This window comes from Maylandia zebra, linkage group LG4 (assembly GCF_041146795.1).
Source record: "Maylandia zebra isolate NMK-2024a linkage group LG4, Mzebra_GT3a, whole genome shotgun sequence".
Taxonomy (NCBI): Eukaryota; Metazoa; Chordata; class Actinopteri; order Cichliformes; family Cichlidae; genus Maylandia; species Maylandia zebra.
In genome coordinates this window covers 19,248,722-19,274,626 of record NC_135170.1, presented here as the reverse complement: position 1 = coordinate 19,274,626, position 25,905 = coordinate 19,248,722, and the positions used below count along the sequence as shown (strand labels likewise).

The window sequence follows — 25,905 nt, the reverse complement described above, 5'->3', positions numbered from 1 at the left end:
CACAATACTTTTGGGATTACATGTAAGATCTGGATGAAGCTGTTTTAAAAGAATTAACTGAGGTCCTACTTTTTGCTTCCTAGCTTTCCAGGCCTGCCCAGCACATCTCCAAAGAAGAAAGAAAGGGGGGAAAAAAAGAAAGAAAACACCTTCCAACAAATCCAACTTCATTTTCTTTTTTGGCTTTCCCACGTATCCCACCAAGGTCTGGAAATTTCTTGCCGTCTCACTGCTGTCTCTGCTTCATCTCCGCCTTTAGAAAAAAAAAAAGTCCCAGTATTTCTCTCATTTCTTCCAGCCCCATCTCAGTGACAGGTCTGTTTGCCTTTCAGTGTTTATATTTTCCTGTTTGTGCTGCACACTAAGGATTTTGGTTTTATTATATATTTATCTGCAACACTGGCTTGACATTTAGGGAACAAAATGTGGTCTTTATTATATAATTCAGGTGACCACACCCGAATAGCAGAAAGTCTGGGAACATGGAAACAGTTGTTATTAACTGGATCTAAAAGATGAACATACATGTCAATGTCACGCATTGGTTTGTAGATTACTATTGTTGAAACTAGGACACGTTCATTTTTAGGTAGTTCAGCACAAACAAAATGATACTAGACTTTTGCTTTCACTTTTCAATGCAGGATACTTGGTTCTACATGAAGGTAGCAATATCGACCTTCACCTTCGAAGGAGATACCGTTATCTAAATGTCGATCTGACTGTACTGGCATTTATATTGGCCAGTAAATGAAAATTAAAAAGTAACCAAGGGACTGGAGAAGCACTCATGCAGCACGAGTCTTCATGCCGAGAAGTTTGACCAGCAGAGGGCATTCAGTAACTTTCTTGTTGGCAACAGGAAAGTTGCCACAAACACAACAACCAGCTGACTGGCCAGAATGTAAACAAGTATATAAACTACAAACAGCAAATGTGCAGTTATTGGCTGAAATCTGTTTACATTTATATCATCCAATGTTGGATATCAGACTTTTTAAATCAGCAGATATCGGTATCGGCCTAAACAAATAACATATCAGTCAGGCTTTACGCTAATACTCAAGAGTGCATCAATAACATTTTGCTCTTGGCCTTCATTTTTTTTTTGAAAAATAACCACCGTGTTTATTATACAGCGAAATGTCAACTGTCAAACTCTTCCTTTCATCAGAAAGTTGTGACACCGTCAAGTAAAAAGATGAATGTGAACACACCCACCTTTATTTGGCATATAATTTGACTACACGACGCAGCAGAGCTATAGATGACCTCAACATTATTACCTGTACTGTTCCATCACCTGAGGATCCAAAGTTCCCCTCAGATATTTGTTTTGTTTTTAGATCTTACGACAGTGATACCACAGATCTAATCATTAACTGAGTATGTTTTGGTACTTTACATTTCTTTTATGCAGTTATTTAAGACAGCACTTTAGATTATAATAGACTATGTTGGATTCGTTATTTGGTCAGCAGCTGTATAACACAAGTTTATAAAAAATTGAAACACTTTTATAACCTTGTTCTATTAAGAGTGATGCAAACACAGAGCATGTTTTGTTTCATATTAGTCTTCACGATTCATGATGCAGAACACAAGACGTATCGAGTACACAGCGTCCAGGGTGTAAACAATAAAGTTAAAGATTGTCATGAAGGTGACCACCACCAGCTTATCCCAGGGACAGAAGTGACCACAGTTAGGGGGTCTTTGTTTGTTCTTAGAGAAACTGTAGAGTGGCCAGATCACCATAGCTGTCGTGTACATCACTGCTGCCAAAATGTTATAGACAATCACCACCATGTCGAAGGAGATCGGCAAGTAGGAGGTCAGCTGTGCGAGGGTGAGCAGGATTATGATGATGGAAAAGATAAAACACAAGGAATACACAGCCACACACCACTGGAGTCCTGAATTACCAGTGTACTGGCCTTGATCCAGGGATACAAAGATGAGACAGGCAATGAAGGTCTCCAGCATCTTCATTATCCCCGGCAGCGTGGAGAGGAACCCGCTGGTTTCCCCACGAGGATAAAGGCGTGTTAAGACCACCTCACCTGCATATGTGGCGAAACAAACCCAGGAGACCACGGAGGCACCGATAGCACGGTGGCAGGTTTTGCAAGTGAAAAAAGTGGGGTAGATGATGGAGACGATCAGGCACATGAGGCTCGCAAGCATTGCAAAAGCGGTAGTGAAGTCATCCCAGGCGAAAGGTACTTTGCTGTTGACGGTGGTGAACTCCAGGATGACAATCAGAAACGTGAAGAAGAAGCAGAAGCACCAAGTGAACATGCACCACGCCCAGTAGGAAGATGAATTAGCTCCTGCCGCTCCCGCCAGGCTAAAACACATGCAAGTGAGGATAGCTGCCATTATTCGCATGATCCCCACTGGCTGGGTAAGGGATCGGACATCTACATTCACCATGTCTGGACAGGATGAGTGTCTTTGACCTTAAAAAAAAAAGTATTCTTTGGTTTTCCAAGTCAGTTTACTGTACTCAGTGTACAGCAAGCCTTTGACTTTGAAACCAGCTTAAATGATAGCAGCTAAAGATGTCCATGAAGGCAAAGACCAGAGCAGGTGTGTTCTTTGAAACAGAAACGCAAGTGGTGGTGCACATTCACTCAGAGCATCCTGGGCTTATCTGAGCTGTTTATGACCCCTGTTTCACGCCATTGATTGGATACTCATGAGCGTTATCATGTTAGCCTCGCAACCCACACTGGACTCTGGTCTTTGGCACAAACCCAGCTCAGTACAGCATAGTGATGGGGTGTAGGTCATATCCTAGAAATAAATGCGTTTTTTCCTGTAGTTTTGTTGACTTGATTTATTGCTTCTGTGTAGTTAAAAGAGAGCAATTTGGGACACTAAATTATGTTATTGAGCTTTTAAATTTCAGGCACTGAAGACACTGACCTGAGTTCCCTCCATGGTGCATCCGTGTGAGTGTTAGCATGAAAGCTACAAAAGGTGCTATAGAATGAAGAGCTTGTACGAATGTGTGTGAAAGGTTGGATAAATGAGGGTTAGAATAGATAATAAGTACTGTTATATAAGTACTATTCCATTTACACTAACACATTGGACATCATATGATTCATTTCCTTAAACATTCATGGAATATTTAAAATGTAAGAAAACGTTAAACAAACCACAAAACAAAGAAGCAGAGAAAAGTGTACATTTATAAGAATACATTTAAAAGAACACACAATCACTACGGTACTTTAACACACATTAAATCTGCAGATGCAGAATGTGGATGTGACCCATGTGGTCTCTTCCTCTCCAGTTCTTCCATTTTGTAGCTTTTTCCTTTTTTAAAAAACAAAAACAAAATCTCTCATTGCTCACAAAACTACATACTACTACATACAATCGCTTTTCATAGTTGTTCCCATTTTTGTATGCGGGTTGCTGTACATGATGGGTGAAAGGTTACGCTTCAACCATATATGCTAGTGGTTATCAGTTTTATTACTTATACTCTGATAAGCAAACTGGGCTAACCTTGAGCAACTGCTTTTATGGTTCGAATGGTCTGTTAAAAGAAAACTAAAATGGAAAAGTACTTATCCTGTACTCTCCCTTTAAGTAATAGATTTACTAAGGGAAATTTTTATTTTGTGACACTGAGTGAAGGTGTGCTTCATCTTTAAAAACTTTAAAATATTTATAAAAATAATGTTTTATTACTGTTTGGACAAAATCCAAATACAACCAGTTTAAACTGTGCATTTTTCACTGTTTACTGAAAGAATAACCAGAACCATTGTAGACTAATCAAACAGCAAAGTCGTCACTGATTATTGTTCCAACTGGCTTTAGAGCTTTGGATTGAATAAATAAACCTAAATAAACCTGTTCTGGCAGTAAACGTCCAGTAATTCTTTTCCTGTGTAAACACACATGAGGAGCCGTTCGACAGCTCAGCTCATCATCAGCAGTTAAATCATTAGGACAAAACAAAGCAGCTTCTTTCTTTAACAGCTAAAGACTGCCTTTTAAAAAAACTACAAGAAGAAAAAACTTTCTTAAATCTGCTCTTTTTTGTTCTCTTTCACTTACTCCATGCCCATAATCAAAAAAAGGGAGTGGAGTTGTTAGCTCAAAACCCATAGCTGTGTGTATTGCAGGATATGCACACACCTTTGCAAACATTCTCAAAGGGGAGTTCATTATTTAACCCTGAAACCATGAAAGTGGTATTTATTTAAGATTTACTTATCATACTTTATTACCGAGGTGCTAAAACAACCATATGGGTATGTAGGCTTGTTCAATAACGTTCAGTAACCACAATGACTGGATTTTAATGTTCTTTATCAGGGTGAGATTTGTAAGAAACTATACTGAATGAGTTTCCCACTCGGTACTTTTACAGGCTCATAAACCTGAATAAAAAAACCCCTGAATCAACCACAGCTACGTTAACGCTTCAAAAAATGCAAAATCGTGTTTAAAAAAAGCTACTCTAATTAATATGAAATCTGCAGTAAAAGAATGACATAAACCATCATAAAAATAACTATCATACAATCAATCAATCAATCAATGAAAGATAAGTTCAAGCTGACTTTTTGCAACCTATGTTCTGCTGACGAAGAAGACGAGCTTAAACGAGTAAACTGTATCCACAATGTAAGCAATGAGGTTCAAGCAGGTCATCACAGTAATGACTATGTAAAAATTATTGCTGCCTAAATTGTTCCTAAAGCTGTAAAATGGCCAAATGACCACAGCTGTGAAGTACATCAGCACTGCCAGCACATTGCACACCGTCAAGACTTTGTCGAAGGGCGCAGGGAAGAGCGACAGCAGGCGGCCGATGGTAAAAATGATGACGAGGAGGGCAAAAATGAAGCAGATGGAGTAGACGGCAACGCACCACTGGAGCCCCGGGAAGATAGAGTAAAAGGTGAAGTCCAAACAGATGAAGATGATGCAGGCCACAAAGGCCTCTAAAACCTTGAGGAGGCCTGGGACTGTGGAAAGGAATCCACTGATCTCACCAGGTTTGGCCCGGGTTAGCCCCACCTCAACGGCGTAGAGGATGAAGGCCAAGCAGGTCGTGACACTGGCACCAATACCTCTGCCGCAGCTAGAGCAGACGAAGAAATATGGATAGATCACAGCTGCTGTGAACATCTGTGTGGAAGAAAGGGTGGAATTTTTTTTTACTCAGAGTTGATTTTGACTGATTTCTTGTGTGTCACTCCGTTTAACTAGTTATAGATTATTGATAAAGCTGCAAAAAAATAAAGCTCTACCATGGGACTTTTAAACTCATCATTTAGGGTGTTGATATGTCTATCTCTAAAAACATAGTTAATCTGCCTCTTATTTTTCATGAAGTAGTTTAATTGTACTTAAAGTAGTTTGAGCCGTATGAAACCTTTAAATTTAAGTTCAGCTTAAAACACCTTTATTTTCTTCAAGTCTCAGTGGCAGTGATCATGAAGAAAGCTGGCTAGTCCTTCATACAACCTGCAGCAATAGCTATAGCAAGAACAGACAAATGACATTAGAGTTTAAAAAATAAAAATCGACACATACCATCAGGGTAGCCAACATGGCAAATGCAGCAGTGAAGTCATCCCAGGAGATGGGCAGCTTTGTATTTAGAGTTGTCAGTTCCAGGAGGAGCACGAGGAAGGTGATGCAGAAGCAGAAACACCAGCTGAACATGCACCAGGCCCAGAAGGACACAGAAATGTGGCCCAGTGATGCCACCAGGCTGAAGGAGATGCAGGTTAAGACCACTGCCAGTATCCTTAAAATGCCCACCGGTGCTGTGAGTGTCTTGAAGTCCACCGTAACCATGCTGACTGTAAGCCGTTAGACAGATTACAGCTGGATCTATTGTTAATTTAGCACCTCTTCTATTTCTCTCACTTCAAAATTATTATTATGCTATGTAGAAGCTGTTTGGTTTCTGTCTCAGCAGAAATGCTGTCGAATGTAACTGAAGGTATGTGGAAACTGTGGCCGCTCCCTCGTTGCCTCCCATCCAAAGCTGCAGAAATGTATGACATTCACATTTGCTTATCACTGTAGAGGGGTTGGTTTACTGACTAAGCTGTTAGGTATAACAGGAACTACACCTGCTGACACTCTCTATTCACCCTATTGCTCATCCATTACGAATTCTAAATTAGTGGCATGTTCAGGCCTTAACAGCTTAAATATGTTAATATGTTACAAGAAGCTGAGGAAATGGTCCTTAGCAACATGGCATATTGTTTTATCTACAGATGTAAAGTAGGATTATTTCAAAGAAATATGAAAGAGTTGCTTTATATTGTGAAAAAATACTTCTGTTTATCTGAATAATTTTAAAAAAATCTGAGTTACTGCAAAGAAAACCAACATTCAAGATTTACTGCAAGTGCAGCAAGTAACTCTCAGCTGCTGACACAAACAAGCACCTTTGGCAATTCTTGCACAATTGTTAATGCACGACACAAACCTTATTTTTGTGCAACTTATACAAATTATTTAACATTTTAACGTGGACAGTACTTATAGCCTGTGGATGCAGTCAGTGTTCAGTAATGTTGTTCATCGGTTAGTGAAGTCCCAGCTTGAAGCCTCGAGTTTTGCATCGGCATCTAAGGGTTTGGAAACAGAATGTTATGAATGGTCTGTACCAAAATCAGGAACAGAGGGACAGCACACTACAGTACAAAAAACCCACCCCCCCATAACACATGCAAGTCATTATCTAGCAACACTAAACAGGACCATAAGTCACTGAACAAACATCATGCTGCACCAGAAAAAGAACAGCAAGTAGAGACTGAGACCTCTTTCTACAATTGTAAGATAAATAACCCTTTAATGCCAAGTGCCCCTCTCCCCCTCCCCCCCACCACCTTTTAAAGCAATAAATTGCATTAACTTCTGGATATAGCAAATATAATACAAGTTAAAACTCATATATGCAGATTAATATTTAATCTCCCAATTTAAAAAAAGTGGCTAGTCAAGAAAATGTTAATTAAAAGAAAAAGAACTTCCTGTCAATTCAAGTTTTACAGGGTTAAAGTTTAAATTGTTTTAATAGGGTTTATGAAGTGAGCTTCAACACAGTCAAACTTATTTCTATTATCAACACAGTTTCCCCCTGTTGGCACTGAGAAAGAGCTTAAGCCAATTTCACATTAGCTTCATTTTTCAGAGCCAGAGAAAACATCCATCTTTATATACAGTCTATGGGTAAAACAGTGGAGACTTAAGTCTGTGAAGGTTCTCAGTCATCCAGGTCATCGTAGTCAGAGGAGCTTGCAAAGAAAAGCGTCTGGACTTCTTTAAGTTGCTTGAAGACGTTTCACCTCTCATCCGAGAAGCTTCTTCAGTTGTAAGGTCAAATGGTGGAGAGTCCCAGATTTAAACCTAGTGGGAGTAACCCCGCGCAGAGGGACAAAGGACCCCCTGATGATCCTCTACCTAATCACGTGAGCCAAGGTGTGAAACTGGGTGTGGGTCCCAATCAGCCAGGGTTTCGGGTGAGCTCATTGTGAAACCTGGCCCCACATTATCATGCGAATTCCTAAGGTCAGATGGCCCAGGATGTGAGTGGGCGTTAAGACGTCTGGGGAGGGAACTCAAAACTGGATTATAGATGGCAGACAGTTGGTGTTGTAAACCACCGCCTCTGTTCAAAGATGGTCGCTCACAGTGGACGTAGATGGCTTAAGTGGAGACTTAACTAATCCTATAAAACCTTAATTATTTAACTGATAACAAAAACGTTAGAAGCTGATGTTGCTTATTTTGATTATTTTTGTGCTTTTGAATTCATTTGTGCTGCTTATGAAGCTCACAAGCAACTCAGTTATCAGTAGAAATTAAGAAGGTAAATCACAACCAGGTATGGATAATTAGATGCCTGTATTATCTGATCTCCAGATAGAGCACCTCTATAAAAGCAGAGATTTTGTTGCTAGTCTGGAGCAATGCCACATCACAGACTTCTCTGGACTAAATAGATATGAAAGGGTTTCCAGGAAAAAGCCTCTTCTCTCTAAAAACAACATGGCAGCTCAGATTAAGTCTGTAAAGTTTTAAATGAACAAACCATAAAGATACTGGTACAATGTCCTTTGGACAGATGTGACCAAAGTGGAGATGTATAGCCATGCACAGCGAAACATTTGGAAAAAGCAAACATAGCATATCAGCACTACAGCAGCTCCTCATACCAGCTGTTAGGCACGGTGGTGGAGCGGTCATGATTTTGGCTTGTTTTGTGGCTAAAGAACCTGGGCAGCTTGCATTCATTGAGTTGTGAGGTCATCTACCAACAGTTAAAACTTGCCCATAATGCAACAGGGCAATGATCACAAGCACAGCAGCAAATCTACAACAAAATGTCTGAAAAAGGAAAGAATCAAGGTTCTGCAATGGTCGAGTCAAAGACGAGACCTCAGCCTGACTGAAATGCTGCGGTGGGACCTTCAGAGAGCCGTGCCTGCAAAATTCAACAAAGTTGTAACGAAGAGAGGGGCAAAGTTCCTCCATGATGCGGGACACTAATTAGTCATACTGAAAGTGACTTAAATTTATTGCTGCTAAAGGTTGTTCTACAAGCTACTGGTTCATGGGGAGCTCAGGACTGCACAGAGTCCTGTGAAAAAACATGTTTTCACAGGATTGTAGATGAAAGATTTTATGGATCAACTTTTGTGTTGAAATAGTGTAGGATTGGCACAGAGCTATTATTTTAACTCTGACTCATCCCTTAAATATTTGGGAAAGTGTTCTGAATACTACATAATCCCATCGATTCAGTTCTCACTCCCTTATAATAATCTATTACAACAACTATACTTTATAACTAAGGTTACAGAGTATTTCACTTTACATGGGACAGCACTATTTTATGATTTTACCCCCCACTGATCATCCTGAGACACTGCTCCAAATTTCCATTGGCTCTAGTTTACAAAAGTCAACACATACAACTCTCACAAGAAATGTGTGGCTGAGAGAGAGATCCCTACTGATGACAGAACAGAACAGAGGCTACAATAACAGCTAATCGTTTTATCAGATACTGGAGCACATTTAAAACAAATATCACATAACAACATAATAACAAACTTTAGCTTTGATTTTTGCATTAAACAATCAGTGTGTAAACTGGTCCCTCACACGAATGATACTAAACTTATAACTTACAAACTTCATTTGTTTATTTTAATGCCAGATATGTGAAAAGATGACCTCTTACTCTTGTAATGCGCACCAGACAGAATCCTGGCCCCACAATAAGCATCTTAGAAATGGGAGAAATGCTGAATACAAAGTTTATTCCTCTAAAAATAGAGGAAATAGAGCAATAGAAAACTATTTGAAATAAAAATAATTATATAATAATATGGAATTGTGCTGATAAGAGAGACTTTCCAAGCATGGCCACTTAGGCCTCAACAGGAAAGATAACTTGACTTCTTTGTCTTTATCAGGTCACTTTTGCTTAAAATTGCATACGCAGTAGTACAAGCTACTATGAACGCTGATTAAACTGAGACCTGAACTTGGCCTACATCCTTAAACCTGCGGCTTTTCCAATGCACAGCCGGAGTACTTTAGCGACAGCAAAAAAAAGTGTGATTGTTTAAAAATGGATGTGGAAGCAACCCTGTGACTTGAGTGTATTTATCATTGTTCTCAATAAAAAAAAAAATCCCCCCAAAACCAGAACTCTGAATGACAGAGTAACTGAGCTAAAGACGACATCTGCACAAAATGATACATACACACCCAAATACATTACTCCAAGTAAACAGTTTCTCATTCACAGTTAGCCTACCCAGACTGCAGGAAGTTTCAGTCTGAGATGACAGCTCACAGCATGACAATAGAACGAAAACCAATGAAAATGAAGGCCAAACATGTAGCAACAAGAATGATCGCTGGGTCAAGTTAGGTCGCAGCATTCCCACTATTCACCACTTATCATTGAAAAGCACCCAGGGGTACGGTCATAGGCCACAAAGTCCTCAAATGTTCTCAAAATGGAAAAAGACACAAATCACTGGGGATTTTGTTAAATGTTAGTTTCTAGAGATGTTGGAGGAAACAATATCAAGCTCTGAGAAACTGTGTCAGTGTGGCTTTTGAAAAATGTGCAGCTTAAACCAATCACTGCCAGCCATGTACCAAGCGCAGGCAAATAAACCCCAACACCCACCCAGTGTGTGTTTGTATTAGACGTGTGAGTGAGGGGAAGGAAGAGGAACCACAAGCTCATTTGTTCTTAGAACAGAAACAAACACTTATGCTTGCCGTCCATTGAGTCCCATGGTTGGGCCTGAGTTCTGAGATCACAAACGTGGACACAAATCTGTGCAAACGTTCCCTGGGAGTTGCCTCCTGCCCTGCTCTGCTGTTGATGGATGCTGTAATCCTAAATTAACCTTGGTGTCAAGAGTGTTTGTCTGAACATATACTTAAGTAAAGGAACACAACACTATTTTTCTAATTTTGTTTGACATATTTTCCATTTATGTTTTTTGTATGTATGAAAGTATTTGGACTGTAATTGATCTTACTTTGTTTAAAACTGGAGCAATTTCCATCTGTAGCTCAATTTGATGACTAAACCTTTCCAACACTGTTTTATGATCTGTACACTATAATATTTTAATAGAGCTCTTATCTGCTTTTTTACCTGGGGAGATAAGTTAGTATTGTGAAAATATGCACTGAATGAAGTAACATAGTGGTTTACACATTCACCTAAAAAGAAAAAGATCACTGATTTAACCCCAGGGTGAGACATAAATACCTTCTGGGTTGAATCTGATGAAGAAAAGAAAATCACATTTAGTGAACAGGTTCACTTTGCAAGATTTCCTGTGTGATTATGACAGACACTATGAATCAGTTGTTGCAACACGGGTGGAAGTTAAAGGGGTTAAATTCACTTTTCCCTCAGAATAATATATACTATGCCCTAACTTTCAGTAAGTAAATTAAAATAAAATAAAGTAAAACAAGGCATTATTTTTTTGTCTTTATTTTCAATCACAAACAAGCTGCAGCTACTTGCTCATTGTTAAACTGTCCAGGATTTGATTTCAGTGCAAAAATGTGAAACACTTGCCACATTCAGTAGTGATGTGCGGATTGATCCTGAAATATCGATTCCTCCGATACCAGTCATTTACATATCGATATTTTAATGTGAGAATTGATTCTAGAACATACAGTGGCTTGCAAAAGTATTCGCCCCCCTTGAACTTTTCCACATTTTGTCACATTACAGCCACAAACATGAATCAATTTTATTGGAATTCCACGTGAAAGACCAACACAAAGTGGTGTACACGTGAGAAGTGGAACGAAAATCATACATGATTCCAAACATTTTTTACAAATAAATAACTGAAAAGTGGGGTGTGCTTAATTATTCAGCCCCCTGAGTCAATACTTTGTAGAACCACCTTTTGCTGCAATTACAGCTGCCAGTCTTTTAGGGCAGTGGTCCCCAACCCCCGGGCCTCGGACTGGTACCGGTCCGTGAGTCGTTTGGTACCGGGCCACGAGAGTTGAGGCTCAGGTGTGAAATGTATGGTTTTCAGGGTTTTTATCGGTTTTCAGCGTTATTTTGTTATCGTTTTTATTGTTAACTCGGTATTCCTGGGTCTTTTCATGTGTGTTATGAATAAATCTTCTTTTTTACGGTACCGGTACTAGTTTTATTTTGTTGTATTTATCTGCGACACCTTACAGGCGGGTCCGTGAAAATATTGTTGGGCATGAACCGGTCCGTGGCGCGAAAAAGGTTGGGGACCGCTGTTTCAGGGTATGTCTCTACCAGCTTTGCACAGAGTAGTGATGGGTCGTTCGCGAACGAAATGGCTCTTAGAGCCGGCTCTTTGACGTGAACGACGCGAGCCGGCTCCTTATCGCGAGCCGTCACATGGGTTTTTTTTTTTTTTTTCTTTCTCTCAGCCTCTCTCTCGCACTTTTTTTCCGCTTCACTCTGCACGCGAGCCTTGTGCTTTACGCTGGGCAGAGGGGGGAGGGGCGGTAGTTACACTCAGTAGCACAGGAACAGAGCCAGAGAGAGAGAAAGAGAGGCAGGGACAACAACATTAGAAAGGTATAGTAATCATCCACAACTATTTTCGGTTGCAGATGATAAAGGATTGAGAAAGTTTATTCATGCAGGTCCATATGACAGAGAATATGCATGTTCTTTTAGTTTTCATATTATAATTTATATTTAATTGTGTTGTGGTTTGCAGTGTTTTGTGTTCTTTTCACTTTAAATTTATGAAAGGAAAAAGCTGAAAATTTAAATAGTTAAAACTTGAAATGTGAATAGTTGATTTTTGTATTATATGATTTATTTATTACATTTTATGTGGAGTGAATAAATAAAAGTATATTTACGGTGGCCCCTAGAGACAAAGCACATACAAACTTCAAATCACGTACGAACTCTGAAGCATGTACAAACTCCAAAACACGTAAAAACACGTACAAACTCCAAAACACGTAAAAACTCCAAAACACGTAAAAACACGTACAAACTCCGAAGCACGTAAAAACTCAGAAGCATATAAAAACTCAGAAGCACATAAAAACTCAAAACACGTACAAAAGACAACAGAAGTGCTCCAGGATGCTGGGCGCAGTGTTGAGCCTTTGTTATCTTGCGGCTACACAAGCCAGCAAGTACCAACGACCGGATTTGGTGTGTGGTAATAACAGGTAAATGAACTTTTTTTTTAAATTATTTGAATATATATATGAGTGCCTGTGTATAAATACACAAACAATACACACATGCTTTCAACTGTGTAATTTAAGTGATCTAGTAGCTCTGCTTTGGAAGTTCAGTTCATGCTAGAAATGTGTTTTGGAGTTTGTACGTGTTTTGTCTCTAGGGGCCACCGCATATATTTATATATAAACATATATAAATAAAACCACTTTTTACGTTAGTAATTCCTTTTGTGCATAATTTTATATTATTGTTAATAATAAATTAATTAAAGCAACAAAACAACCTGAAGAGCCGGTTCGGAGCCGAAAGAGCCGGCTCTTTTTAGTGAGCCGAACCGAAAGAGCCGGATCTCTAAAAAGAGCCGGAAATCCCATCACTAGCACAGAGACTGAAATCCTTGCCCATTCTTCTTTGCAAAACAGCTCCAGCTCAGTCAGATTAGATGGACAGCGTCTGTGAACAGCAGTTTTCAGATCTTGCCACAGATTCTCGATTGGATTTAGATCTGGACTTTGACTGGGCCATTCTAACACATGGATATGTTTTGTTTTAAACCATCCCACTGTTGCCCTGGCTTTACGTTTAGGGTCGTTGTCCTGCTGGAAGGTGAACCTCGGCCCCAGTCTCAAGTCTTTTGCAGACTCCAAGAGGTTTTCTTCCAAGATTGCCCTGTATTTGGCTCCATCCATCTTCTCATGAACTCTGACCAGCTTCCTTTCCCTGCTGAAGAGAAGCACCCCCAGAGCATGATGCTGCCACCACCATGTTTGACAGTGGGGATGGTGTGTTCAGAGTGATGTGCAGTGTTAGTTTTCCACCACACATAGCGTTTTGCATTTTGGCCAAAAAGTTCCATTTTGGTCTCATCTGACCAGAGCACCTTCTTCCACATGTTTGCTGTGTCCCCCACATGGCTTGTGGCAAACTGCAAACAGGACTTCTTATGGTTTTCTGTTAACAATGGCTTTCTTCTTGCCACTCTTCCATAAAGGCCAACTTTGTGCAGTGCCCGACTAATAGTTGTCCTATGGACAGATTCCCCCACCTGAGCTGTAGATCTCTGCAGCTCGTCCAGAGTCACCATGGGCCTCTTGGCTGCATGTCTGATCAGCGCTCTCCTTGTTCGGCCTGTGAGTTTAGGTGGACGGCCTTGTCTTGGTAGGTTTACAGTTGTGCCATACTCCTTCCATTTCTGAATGATCGCTTGAACAGTGCTCCGTGGGATGTTCAAGGCTTAGGAAATCTTTTTTTTGTGTCATGTATAATTTTCGTTCCACTTCTCACGTGTACACCACTTTGTGTTGGTCTTTCACGTGGAAATCCAATAAAATTGATTCATATTTGTGGCTGTAATGTGACAAAATGTGGAAAAATTCAAGGGGGGTGAATACTTTTGCAAGCCACTGTATGTTCTAGAATCGATTCTCACAGTAAAATATCGATATTTTAGTAATTTCGGGTAAATTTGTAGTTTATCATTAACAGGAACACAGTGGGAAGAACCTATTTCATTCGGATTGTCTACATTAGAAGGAACTACTACTACTAGTCATGTGCGAAATACGGCTGTATAAATGTGTCGCAGCCTCTGGCGTGCGCACTCAGAACAATGACTGAGCGTAACTGGAGTTATGTGCGTATTTTACATCCACAGACGTGGTTTGCAAGAAAGTGAGGTGTTGTGGCAACACCACAAATTTGTCAAACACCTCAGAGTAAATCATATCACAGAATATGACGAGCGTATGTTGAGGCGAACTGAAGAGGAGGAGTGGACAGAGACAGGTGCTGCTAGGGTGAGACACACGTCTCTCACGGAGTCCTTTAGTGCTGCAGGCAGGCAAGGTGTTCAAATAGTGCACAAATTCAAGTTTTTTATTTCTATATGATGAATTCTGCATTATTAAGTGATAAGAACAAGTAATCTGATGTCCTGTAATCATTATGACGCTATAACTTGAGATACAATAAATAAAATAAGTTTTTGTACAAAGTATCGGTATCGGATCAGTATCGTCGATACCACCCTGAATTTTACTTGGTATCGGATCGGAAAGGAAATTAGTGGTGTTGCACATCACTAACATTCAGACCAGTAGCGCTAGATTAGATTGTCCTATACATGTCTGGCTCCTCGCACTTTTTTTCTTTTTTTAAAAAAAGCAAATGTTTTCTCCTTTGTTACTTTATGAATATATATTTGTATGACCATTGTAAATGGATCATATGTAAATGTGAGCTTGAAAGCTTGGCTGTCTCTATGTGTTAGCCCTGTAACAGACTGGTGCCCTGTGCAGGGTGTACCCCGCCTTTTACTCTCCAACAGCTAGGATAGGTTCCAGCTCACCTGTGGCCCTGAGTAATGAAGGAAATGAATGGATGGACTTCAAGATTAGCATATAATACAGTCTACAGTATGCAAACCTTTGTTTATGGTCAATGAACAATCATTGTTCTGCTTAAAGCAATCTAGTGCTGTCTGATGGCACGAAACAGGAACATTTCTTATATTAAAGCCTGATATCACACTAGTTTTAAGCCTGGAATTGATTCCCAAGAAATACCAATCTATGTTGCAATTACCGGATGCTTGAGATACTCTTTGTGTGCTGGCGCACTCTCCAGTCTGAAGGATGCTTGAACTGCTCCCTAAGTTTAGAGGAAATAAAAAACAGTGTTGCAACACTGGAATTACGCTGACCTCTAGTGGTCGTAAATTGAAAGCAGACACTGGTCAGGCCGGCTGCACTCATACTCGGACACTGCAGTGTCTTCCAGAACTGATGAGTAATGGTATTGTAACAGTCCCGTGAACCTCTCAGCGTCCTTTCCTGAATATCGCAAGACCTTGGTGTGTCAAAGTGATGTGTTTAGAGGGCAAATGGAAGCAATCACAAAAATGTGGAAGTAAACGTACAACACTCATGCAGGAAATGAGAAACAAATATTCATGTAAAAGCACGTAGCACCTGAGAGGAAAGTGGATATATAATAGAATAGCAGGCATTTATATAGCTGCTATTCTATTATTCAGTACAACATTATTTCTTGTATTGTAAATCTGGTTGAGCACATTTTTGTCAGCACATTCAAACTGTTTTGGAAGACTGAGAATGTCCTTATGAAATTCAGTTTTCTCATTGTGCTTCTAAAGAGCAAGGCTGGATGTGAAAGAAAATATGGCCACATAAGTTTTCATTTACTGAGTTCACTGAGGAAGTCAAAACCACAGGAAACCACAGATGTAGGCAAAAAAAAAACAAGAATACAGAAACCAAAAGCTGTACCATGCATTGATTGGTTTACACTACCAAAGTCTAAGAAAATAACAAAACAAAAACGGTTCACATGAAAATAAATCTTGTTTCTTGATCTCCAGATGTTAAGTGAGATGATTCATGCTGTTATCGGACTCTATGCGTGCGTAGTTTTTTTAAACACGTAGGCAGGGCTGTAGACACAGGCTAAAACTGATAAGACGAATTGTGGTAAACAAGGAACACTTTGTTCTCAGCAGCGGGACACACTCTCCCTGTCTTTTCATATTTGTGCTCACATATATCTTATGGCTGTGCTTTTTATGGGTTGTTTAAACAATAACTGAGCGAACAGGGAAATGCTTTTCTTCATTTCTTCTTCTTCTGACACACCCAGTTACATATGAGGGGAGGAGGGAGCGAACGGGGAAACAGAGAGTGAAGACTAACAGATCCACAGCTCAAAAGCCTTCCAAAGCTGACTGAGGAAATACGCTTCTTCTCCGTTGGTTTACAAGATTTTGTAGCAGTCGTGTCCATCGGTACTCTGTATGGACCTTCCTGTTGTGGTTTTACTGTGTTTCCCCTTCAGGCACTGACAGAGAGCTCCAGGAAAAAACTTTTTTTTGGTGAGATAAGAGGTAAGTTAATGTTGTTTTACGTTTGCTGTCAAATAAGGATGAGTTTCTTCCTGGTTCATAGTTAGACTGCCTGTTTTTTTATGTACTTTTGTAGAACAGAAATGGAAAAAAAGGTATTTCTTCTGTAGTTATGCTTCATAGCTTCATCAACACTAACGCTTATTCAGAAAGAACATTCAAACAAAACTGGATGAGGTGCACAGGGTGTGCTCAGGGGAATGACAGCGCCTCATTAGTTTAAGTGGTTTGTAGCTCTCTGTAATTGATTTAGGATGGATTTAGAGCAAGATACAGAAAGGCTTGGTTGGACTGACTGGGCCTCTTTCCTACCACACTGACCAGCCCACGGTACACAATGTAGGCTCTGTATTATAAAAAGAGACTAAGACCAGTAATCTGTAGTCAATGTACAACAGGACTCAAACTGAGTAAAGTGCATTCAAACCAGATTGCATCATGTCTCACAAACTAAGTAAATGTGTTACACAGTAGCATAGCTTCGTTATTGTTACTTTCCTGTTTGGTACTTCAGTTCATTTCAGCTCTGTGTAGATGTGGATTAAGATTTAATTTTTAAAATACAAAACACTGTCGAAGTTAAAACCACAAAAAACAACAACAACAACAACAAAACCCCACACCAACTATATGAGCAACCCGTCTTAGTTGAGTTTTTTTCATAGTATTTTATATAAAATTGTAACATTCAGGAAGAACATTTTTGGAGCCACTTTACTTGAGCCCTTGAATAACACTTAGTAAATATTACTTTTTTATCATTAAGGTATTTGCTTATGTTGGAGAGAGTATTTCTTTGTTATTAGTACTTCAGATGACTGCGCTATATATACAGTGCTATGGAAAAGTATTTACCCACTTCCTGATTTCTTATTTTTGTGCATATTTGTCACATTTACATGTTTCAGATCATTAAACACATTTTAATATTAGACAGATATAACTTTTAAAGTAATGACTTTGTTTATAAAGGGAATAAAGTTCTTCAAAACTACCTGCGCCTGTATGAATAAAGCTGTCTGATGATGTGAAATAGGCTAAAACCCCTCAAAAAGCAACACATCGTGCCATGAAACAGTCATCTTTCAGTCTGGGTTACAAAGCAATTTCTAAGGCTTGAAGACTTTGGAACCATTTTCCACAAACAGAGAAAACTTGGAACAGTGGTGAACCTTCCCAGGAGTGGTTGAGTGCATTGAAGACTCATCCAGGAGGTCACAAAACAACCTAGCACAGCATCTAAAGAACTGCTGGTCTCACTCATCTCAGTTAAAGTCAGAGTTCATGATTCAACAATAAGAAAGAGATAGGGTAAAAATGGCACCCATGGGAGAGTTCAAGGAGAAAACCTCTCCTGACCAAAAAGAACATGAAGTCTCGTCTCAGATTTGCCAAGAAACATGTTGATGATCCTCGAGACTTATGGGAAATATCATATTTCACACCAAGAGTCAAACTTGTTGGTGGTAGTGTGGTGGTGTGAGGCTGTTTTTCTGCATCAGAAGGACTTGCTGTAATTGATGGAAACACGAATTCTGCTCTCTACCAGAAAATCCTAAAGGAGAATTTCCAGTTCAGCTCATAGGCTGAAGCTCTAGACAATAAAGATTATTGCCCAGTCTAGTCAAAGTCCAGACTTTGTTGAGTTGAGATCCTTTGGTGTGGCCTAAACAGGCTATTCATTTTAGAAACCTTCCAATGAGGCTAAATTAAAACAATTGTGCTTAGAAGAGTGGGCCAAAATTTCTCCACAGTGCTGTAAAAGACTCAGTTCAGGTTATCTCAAATGCTTGATTGCAGTTCCTGCTGCCAAGGGCGGCACAACCATTTGTTAGGTTAATGGGGCAGTTACTTTTCATACAGAACCACAATTTTACTTAATCTTTTTTTCAGGAGTTACTATGATAAGTTTCAACTAGAGATGGACCGATCCGATATTACGTATCGGTCCGATACTGACCTCATAACCGTAGCACGTGGGAGCAGTGTGCTCACGTGATAGAGGCTGTGTGTATTTGTAGCCTCACTACCAAACCAGCATTTCATCTCCGAGGAAGTGATCCCAGAGAGAAGTAGAGCAAGTGTGTAAGTTCATCTCTGAATGTTTGTAAAGCATTCCCGCGTTAAGCTTAACAACGATATATGGAGCGACTGCCTCTTCTCTCTCCCTCCCCTTCCTGCTGCTACCTCACTCATGAAACTGATCAATGATCAGCTGATCGGCTTTTCTGTCGCAAGTTCGTCTCTCTTGCTTGTTTTTGGCCCACTTCGTGCCAGAAAGAGGAAACCAGCGGCTGAACAACAGCAGCACGTTTAACCTTGATAAGCTGTAGTTCGAATTTATTTAATATTACTTTCTACACCAGGATCCTTTTCTACGTAGCTGACGGCTGGTAACTGTGCAGGGGCGGATCTAGCATTATATTAAATATTAAATATTTATAATATAAACTGCAGAAAAACTACAACCCCCCCCCCCCCCCCCCCCCCCCCCCCCCCGCCCCCAAAAGAGTGTGAATCTTGGATTTCTGTCTACGTATCTAAGCCACTGCAATTGTGTTGAGTTGAGTTGAATACTTGTGGTTACAGATTGGAGGGCCTCTTAACATATTTTTTGTGCTACACTGGGTAATGAGCTCAGTATCTGAGCAATAGTCAGATACTAACCTCATAAACCATTAGAAGGATATCAACCACTGGAAATATTTATGTGATGCTGTGGTTAGCTTTTAAAAAGCTTTAGCTCACACCAACATCTGCTAATGTTTCCTCTGAAACCATATAACTGGTTGTCACACACAAACCTTTGAATAAACAAATGCAATTAATATTTTGCCTCCTGTTTGCATTGGACAAAGCAAATTACAAGTTCCTCGTCACTCATTGAAAGTGACACAAATCTCAAATACTGTGTTGCAGTGCCAGAAAACTTAGATCAATACGTCTTAAGTTTTTATTTGTACTCATTCAGTTTCAGTTTACATTTCTGAAGATGGAAAAAGGATATCCACCACAGGAATCAGCTCCACCTTACCCCGGCCCACCCTTGGACTATGGACAAGGAATGCCTCAGCCAGGGACGTATCCTCAGCCAGGGACGTATCCTCAGCCAGGGACGTATCCTCAACCAGGGACGTACCCTCAACCAGGGACGTACCCTCAACCAGGGATGTACCCTCAGCCAGCACCTTCTCCTGCAGGATATCAGCCAGGTCTGTGTCTGCACTCACAAATTATTCCTGCTTTTTATACCAAAATATTCTAATAAACCTTTGTTGTTATGTGTTTGCTTAAATACACAAATGAAAGAGATTAAAGATTAAAGAGATAAATTATAGAGTGACAGTTCTCTTCAAACAGTATAGTAAAGTACTTATTTACGTATGTATATTCGTCCCTGTTGTGATGACTTGTGTACTTTGTTTAACAGGCGGTGTCTTTGCTCCTGCACCGGGTGCACCTGTCACAACAGGTGAGGCAACCTGATCCTGTAAAGTACACCTACGTGTCTTTGTATGATTTCTCAGAACTCTTGCATGCAAATATGCATCATGGGAAAATAAAAACATTAAAAGGTTAAAGTGTAACTTCTCACAGCTGTTAAAAAGCTGTTAAAAAAAATGAATGTGCATCTGCTCCAGCGTGTAAAGTGAACAGAGCTGCCTCTGTAGACACTGGCTGAAATTCTTGGTCTCATATCAAACTGATCTGAAGAATAGGCTTGTTTGTAGCCTCTCTACAGGGAAAAGCAATTGTTCAGAGTTCACCCCATGTGCAGTCACATCCTGAGTCCTGCCTTTTGAAATAGATGCATAAGAATTCACTCCAAAGCCACATTTGTGTGTTAAACACATGTAAAACATTAACTATGTCACAGTTGTACAGTTATATACTACTACTAATACCAGTAGTCTTCTACTTCTAGACTATATTACTGGTCTATGCTGTGCTGGACATCTGCTACTAGAAACCTTAGTGCTTGAATGGCTCATTACTTTAAAATACAAGACAACAGAAAGGCTTTGAAAAAAAAGCCCCTTTCCACCCACAACTTACTACTGCAACCACTACTGCTTGCTACTTGCACCCTCCAGTGGTGATGTCGAGTCTTAGCTGTTGATACAAGGCAAGGATGGGGAACACATTTCCACTGACTTAAGTAATGCAAGTGAAGGGTCACACACTTGACGAATGATTTGAAACCACACTGGGTTTGGTTATAGTTAAGTAATAGGAGCAGGCCAGCTGCAGGAAGTTGGCTTGAGATCAATCAACATAAGGTGGCTCCTTATGGAAGTTTTGAGGGTTGTTTGGTTTTCCTTTGCAGGAGAGTTCTGGTCATCAGCCTGCATCTTGCAAATGTCTGCTGCAAGATGCAACAGACATGAGATCCTCACTGCCAGTTTGATAGTCAGTTTAAAGCCAGTCTATGAAGCTCGACTGTGCTTTGAATTTTAAAATGGAAACAAAGGTTAATAGAAATAATAGGAATAAACACCTTTATTCTGTGTTTTACACATTTCTGTTCCTCAGTGACTAACATTGTAGTAACACCGAGGCTACAGGATGTTCCTGGACAAACTGTGTGTCCTCACTGCCACCAGGCAGTGATCACCAGGACACAACACACCCCGGGCCTGCTGACGTGGGCTATTTGTGGAGGCCTCGTCTTCTTTGGGTAAATACAACCATTTAGGTAGAGGATTTTCAAGCTAAAACTCTAAAAGAGCTGAGACACATATTTGATCTTAAGAAAACCTTAACATTACAAGTGCTTTTTTCCACCTACAGGTGCTTTCTTTGCTGCTGTATCCCATTCTGCGTTGATTCCTGTCAAGATGTGGAGCACCACTGTTCATCCTGTGGCAGAGTCATCTACGTTTATAAGCGAATGTGAATCTTTTGATGACTCTTACCCACTTGACTATGACAGAAATCAGTGGAAGATTTGTAAATCAAGAGATTCAAGCCAAACAACATACCAATAAATACTTTTATCAGGTGCATGTTGTAGTTATGAGTTTTTCTCCTTTGCTCAGATGTGAATCTGGGCAGTTGCTCATGCTGTAATTCAGTATTTAGACATGATATTATTTTGAGATAAATAAATATTGAGTTTATACACCAGATACATTTGTAACATTACAAATACAAAAATTAAATCTGTAAATACTAATAGATTATATTTTTTTCATAAACTTCTTTGTATGTTTTTATCATATAATTTTATGCCACTGATTGCACGATATTTTATATGTATCATCTTTATTGTTTGTTTTCTCTTAGTATACCTAGTTTTGTATTGCAATACTTCTAATGCGCTTTGAATTACTTAGACACCCAAACTCTTAAACTTATTTCCAAATTATTTCTGTGTAACCAGCAAAACTCGGACAATAAAGGAATATCCTTGGAATATTGTTTTGTGGTAATTAAATGCACAGATAAATGAGTGTGGTTAGGAGGCTAATTTCATCATTGATCTGATGTTGGAATCATCCTGAAAAAACAACATGATTTTGTTTTGTTTGACTGCGGTTTGACTGTGTGATTAAGTGTCTGTCTGACACATAACACACACGATTAATGAATAAACAAACAGATTAACTAATTAACTGATTTTCAATTTTGCACTTTCGTTTGAAGGTATGTTAAATTTTTTAATTAACTTGTGAGAAAAGGGCTAGGGTTACAAAGCCAAGGAATTTTCATTTTGATTATTTGTTTTTTGTTGTTCTTCATGTAGTTCTTCAGCTTCTGACATATTTTTTTAAATGTTTATCCCCATGTCATCAACAAGCTTCTGGAATAATTCTGCTAATTTGACCAGAATTGGAGGAGTTCAGATAAACTTGTTCGTTTCTAAAAAGGTTGGCTTAGGTCGGGGCTTTGGGAAGAACATTCCAGAAGTTTAATGTCAGCCTTTTTTATCCATTTCAAAAACAATGTTGGCTTGTGTCTGGGATCAATGTCCTTGGAAGATCCAAGTTTCAACTGTTGATTTGAGGTGAAGTTGAGGTTGTCTTCCTTCTTTGTTAATCAATCTACTTTGTCTTCAATCTACAATGTATCACTACCACAGGCAGCAAAAAGCCTGAGCATGATGCTACTACCGCTGTGTTTGACAAACACTGTGGTAAACTTGTCCATGTGGGCAGCTGCAAATTTAAGTCGAGCTTGCAGTTATCAGTTTTTGTCTTGTTTTGTAAAGTCATTAAAGTAATTAATAACTTAAAAAATTCAAAGGTTTGTTATGTACAATCATTCCACCCCAGAGAAAACACCAGCTAGAACCATCTGAAGTAGTTCTAGTGGTAATATGAGCATTGCGAGCTGTAAGTCCTCCAATGGCTCCAGTAGATTCCAGGTACAACACTGGAGGTCTCTGTCCAGAAGAGTGCAGTCACAGAATAGCTAAGATACTGTGCAGAAATGTAGGGAGCTTAAGGTCGACACACTCACACACTCACACACACACACACACACACACACACACACACACACACACACACACACACACACACACACACACACACAAAACCTTGTGAAAGTTTTAGATATAATCCCACGGCATGCTGGATGCTGTAGAGAGAGAATCCCAGGGTGTGTTGTGACAACATGTAAAGCACATGGAGGAAGATAAGGGAAAATACTTTTAAATAAAATGTGACATGAAAATAGAAAATCTTTCTGTGTAGTTGTCAACAAAAAAAGAGCAGCTCAAACATTTATTTTAGAGAGAAGCAAAAAGCATACACAGCTGAGTAGTTTCCCCTGGTACATTGTTTGAGGTAAGGAGGCTGAAAAATGTTCAGTATAACTTCCTGTTTTTTTCTTGAGCTTAATTAGTTTTAATTAATTAATTTTTATGACATTGAAACCATCTATAATGGTTGTAACTAGTTACTTCTCTTTAGTGTTGCATGTTTTTCTGCCTGGAGATGAGGGTTAGTAGCATTAGTTGGTCTACATGTTGTGGAGATGTTGCCAGCGGCCCTTTTCAAAAAGAATATTTGTGCCTATGTAGGTGTAGGTGCTGTAATATTGTGCTTTGTTGTAGCTATGGGAGGACAGAGCTCTCAACCTGATGACTCCTTGTCTTCTAAGAGTAAGACGTTTAAAACGGAGAATCAAGTTTAAGCTTTACAAAAACAACTGGGAAACATTGCACAGTTAATGTTCTTTATGTATTTTGTTAGATTTAGAAAATGAATGGCGGAAACTAGAATGAAGATGAATGTGTGCTGATGTTCAGTGTTTGCTTTTTGGCTTCATGGACTAAAACTACAAATGATTACCTTCTGCAATCAGTCACCATTACCCTTGTTCTGAACTGCGTCTGTACTGTAACTATAAAGTATCTGCATCACTAGCTTATTTGGCTTTAACACCGCAAATGTTCTTCCACAAATAGAAAAGAGAATGATCTACAGTACATAAATACATACCAGCCTCATAACAGTGAGATCCAGTATCTCAGAATTCTTCTTTATGGACCCACTGGTTCTGGAAAGTCCAGCCTCATCAACTCGGTTGATGATGCTTTACGAGGCAGAACGATCAGCCGAGCTCTGGCCAACGCAGCTCCTCAGGAAAACTTCCCGAAAACAGTACATGCCAGTTTTGAACCAAGTTTGTATTTCATGCGCTGTAAGTGTTTAGCTAAGCTGTGATGAAACTAGTCAGCATATGGGTTTCTCTATCAGCCTTGGCTGGCCTTTTAGTAATAAGCAATGACTTTGCACAGTATAGGTGCTCAAATGTCATCCTAACAGATTTATTATCAACTGTATCATTGCAGACCTCACCCAGCCTATCAGAGCCTTCTCCCCTGTCATCAATCTACACTGTGCTAGAGACTAAAGGGAAATATGTTAAAAAAAAAGTGAGGAGGCAGTATTATTATTATTATTATTATTATTGTTGTTGTTGTTGTTATTATTGTAACTTCATTTATATGGCACTTTTCAAAACAGAATTACAGGTGCTTAACAGTTCAAATAAAAGCCAGAGATTGAAAATAAGTGTACATGTTAAAACATACAGACATGTAATCAGCCATAATGACAAACATTCATTCCAACATACATGCATACACACATACATGATTGCAAACTAAGGCCAAAAATGATCAAATATATATAAAAATTAGTTTTTAGCAATTTCCTAAAACAAATAACAGAGTCGGCCTGATTGACTGAGAAAGGATGTTTCACAGTTTCAGTAAATAGGCCACAGGCTGACTGCAGGCAAGTGGAAACCAGAAGTGGTGGATGGAAGAGCTAAGTCGGGTTGGTGCGGCAACAGGGTGATCCAGCAGGAAGGAGCCGGAGATGGGACGATAAAGCAGGTTGTGGTTTTTAGAAGACATATAAACTTGAGAAACTCTGCTACAAGAGACTTATCTCCACTCCTGCAAATAAGCAGAAGCAACACGCACGCACACACACACACACACACACACACACACACACACACACACATACACACACACACACACACACACACACACAGTAGATGGTGACTGGGAGAGAGAGAGAGAACCACTCAAGGTCAAAGTGGAACAAGGTCATGCTGATTCAGGATCAGTTATTCAGGGCGAGTGAAGTGCTGGCGTGACACTGATTTTCAGTTTGGAGTTCAGTTTCACTGACTTATCTATTTGTACTTTTAGGAAACAGCCTTATTTAAGCCTCAGTTTATTGAATCACAATACCAACTGCCTTATGGTCTCCGCTGATAAGGTGACTTATTTACCGTAACAGCTAAACATTTCTCTTTTACAGTACACAACTTTCATCTAAATCTAACCATAAAATTCTGATTATTAGGCTTTAACATAATAATTCTTCTTCTCTGAACAGCGACAAAGAGAATAATCTCCAGTGCTCAAAGAATTACTTACCTGATAAAAATGAGCTCTAGAGCCTGAATTTTTCCTGGACCCGAGCTGGACCCAAGTCCAGCTTCACTGACTTGTTGACTCGTTGACCCTCTTTTATGAAGAAGAGCGACCACTCACTTCTTGGTGGATGCAACGTTTTGGGATATTGTCTCTTTTAAAGCATGTGTTAATTCTGAGTGTGATTTAATCAAGCGCGTGTATTTCATACATGAATAAAGTCTCACTGTGCCACATTATGGCAAAAATCGGTATATGTTTACCTATGAAACCTTCCAGTGCTTTTACCCTGTATGATTTTTCACTGATGAACTGTTTAAAAGTAGA

At 39.5% G+C, this 25,905-nt stretch overlaps 3 protein-coding genes across 4 annotated transcripts; 1 reads left to right on the top strand and 2 right to left on the bottom strand.

The window, feature by feature from the left end:
* Positions 1–1,160: 1,160 nt before the first annotated feature.
* Positions 1,161–2,597, bottom strand: LOC101486715 (myeloid-associated differentiation marker homolog). The gene has a single exon (XM_004558500.3). The coding sequence runs from the start codon at positions 2,434–2,436 to the stop codon at positions 1,573–1,575; it is 864 nt and encodes a 287-aa protein (XP_004558557.2). The 5' UTR covers positions 2,437–2,597; the 3' UTR covers positions 1,161–1,572.
* A 1,611-nt stretch (positions 2,598–4,208) lies between these two features.
* Positions 4,209–5,910, bottom strand: LOC101475460 (myeloid-associated differentiation marker-like). Its single transcript, XM_004558463.3, has 2 exons — positions 5,572–5,910; positions 4,209–5,163 (listed from the first exon to the last, which is right to left on the bottom strand). Exons 1-2 carry the CDS (start codon positions 5,836–5,838, stop codon positions 4,603–4,605), a joined length of 828 nt encoding a protein of 275 aa, XP_004558520.2. The 5' UTR covers positions 5,839–5,910; the 3' UTR covers positions 4,209–4,602.
* Positions 5,911–11,974: 6,064 nt separating this feature from the next.
* Positions 11,975–22,092, top strand: LOC101468495 (lipopolysaccharide-induced tumor necrosis factor-alpha factor homolog). 2 transcript variants are annotated; one of them, XM_076883105.1, is made up of 5 exons: positions 11,975–12,130; positions 19,648–19,888; positions 20,107–20,148; positions 21,210–21,354; positions 21,468–22,092. In XM_076883105.1, exons 2-5 carry the CDS (start codon positions 19,669–19,671, stop codon positions 21,571–21,573), a joined length of 513 nt encoding a protein of 170 aa, XP_076739220.1. In that variant the 5' UTR covers positions 11,975–12,130; positions 19,648–19,668; the 3' UTR covers positions 21,574–22,092. The 2 variants fall into 2 exon arrangements, with proteins under 2 accessions (XP_076739220.1, XP_004576488.2); XM_004576431.4 differs by lacking the exon at positions 11,975–12,130 and adding an exon at positions 16,273–16,658.
* Positions 22,093–25,905: the final 3,813 nt, after the last annotated feature.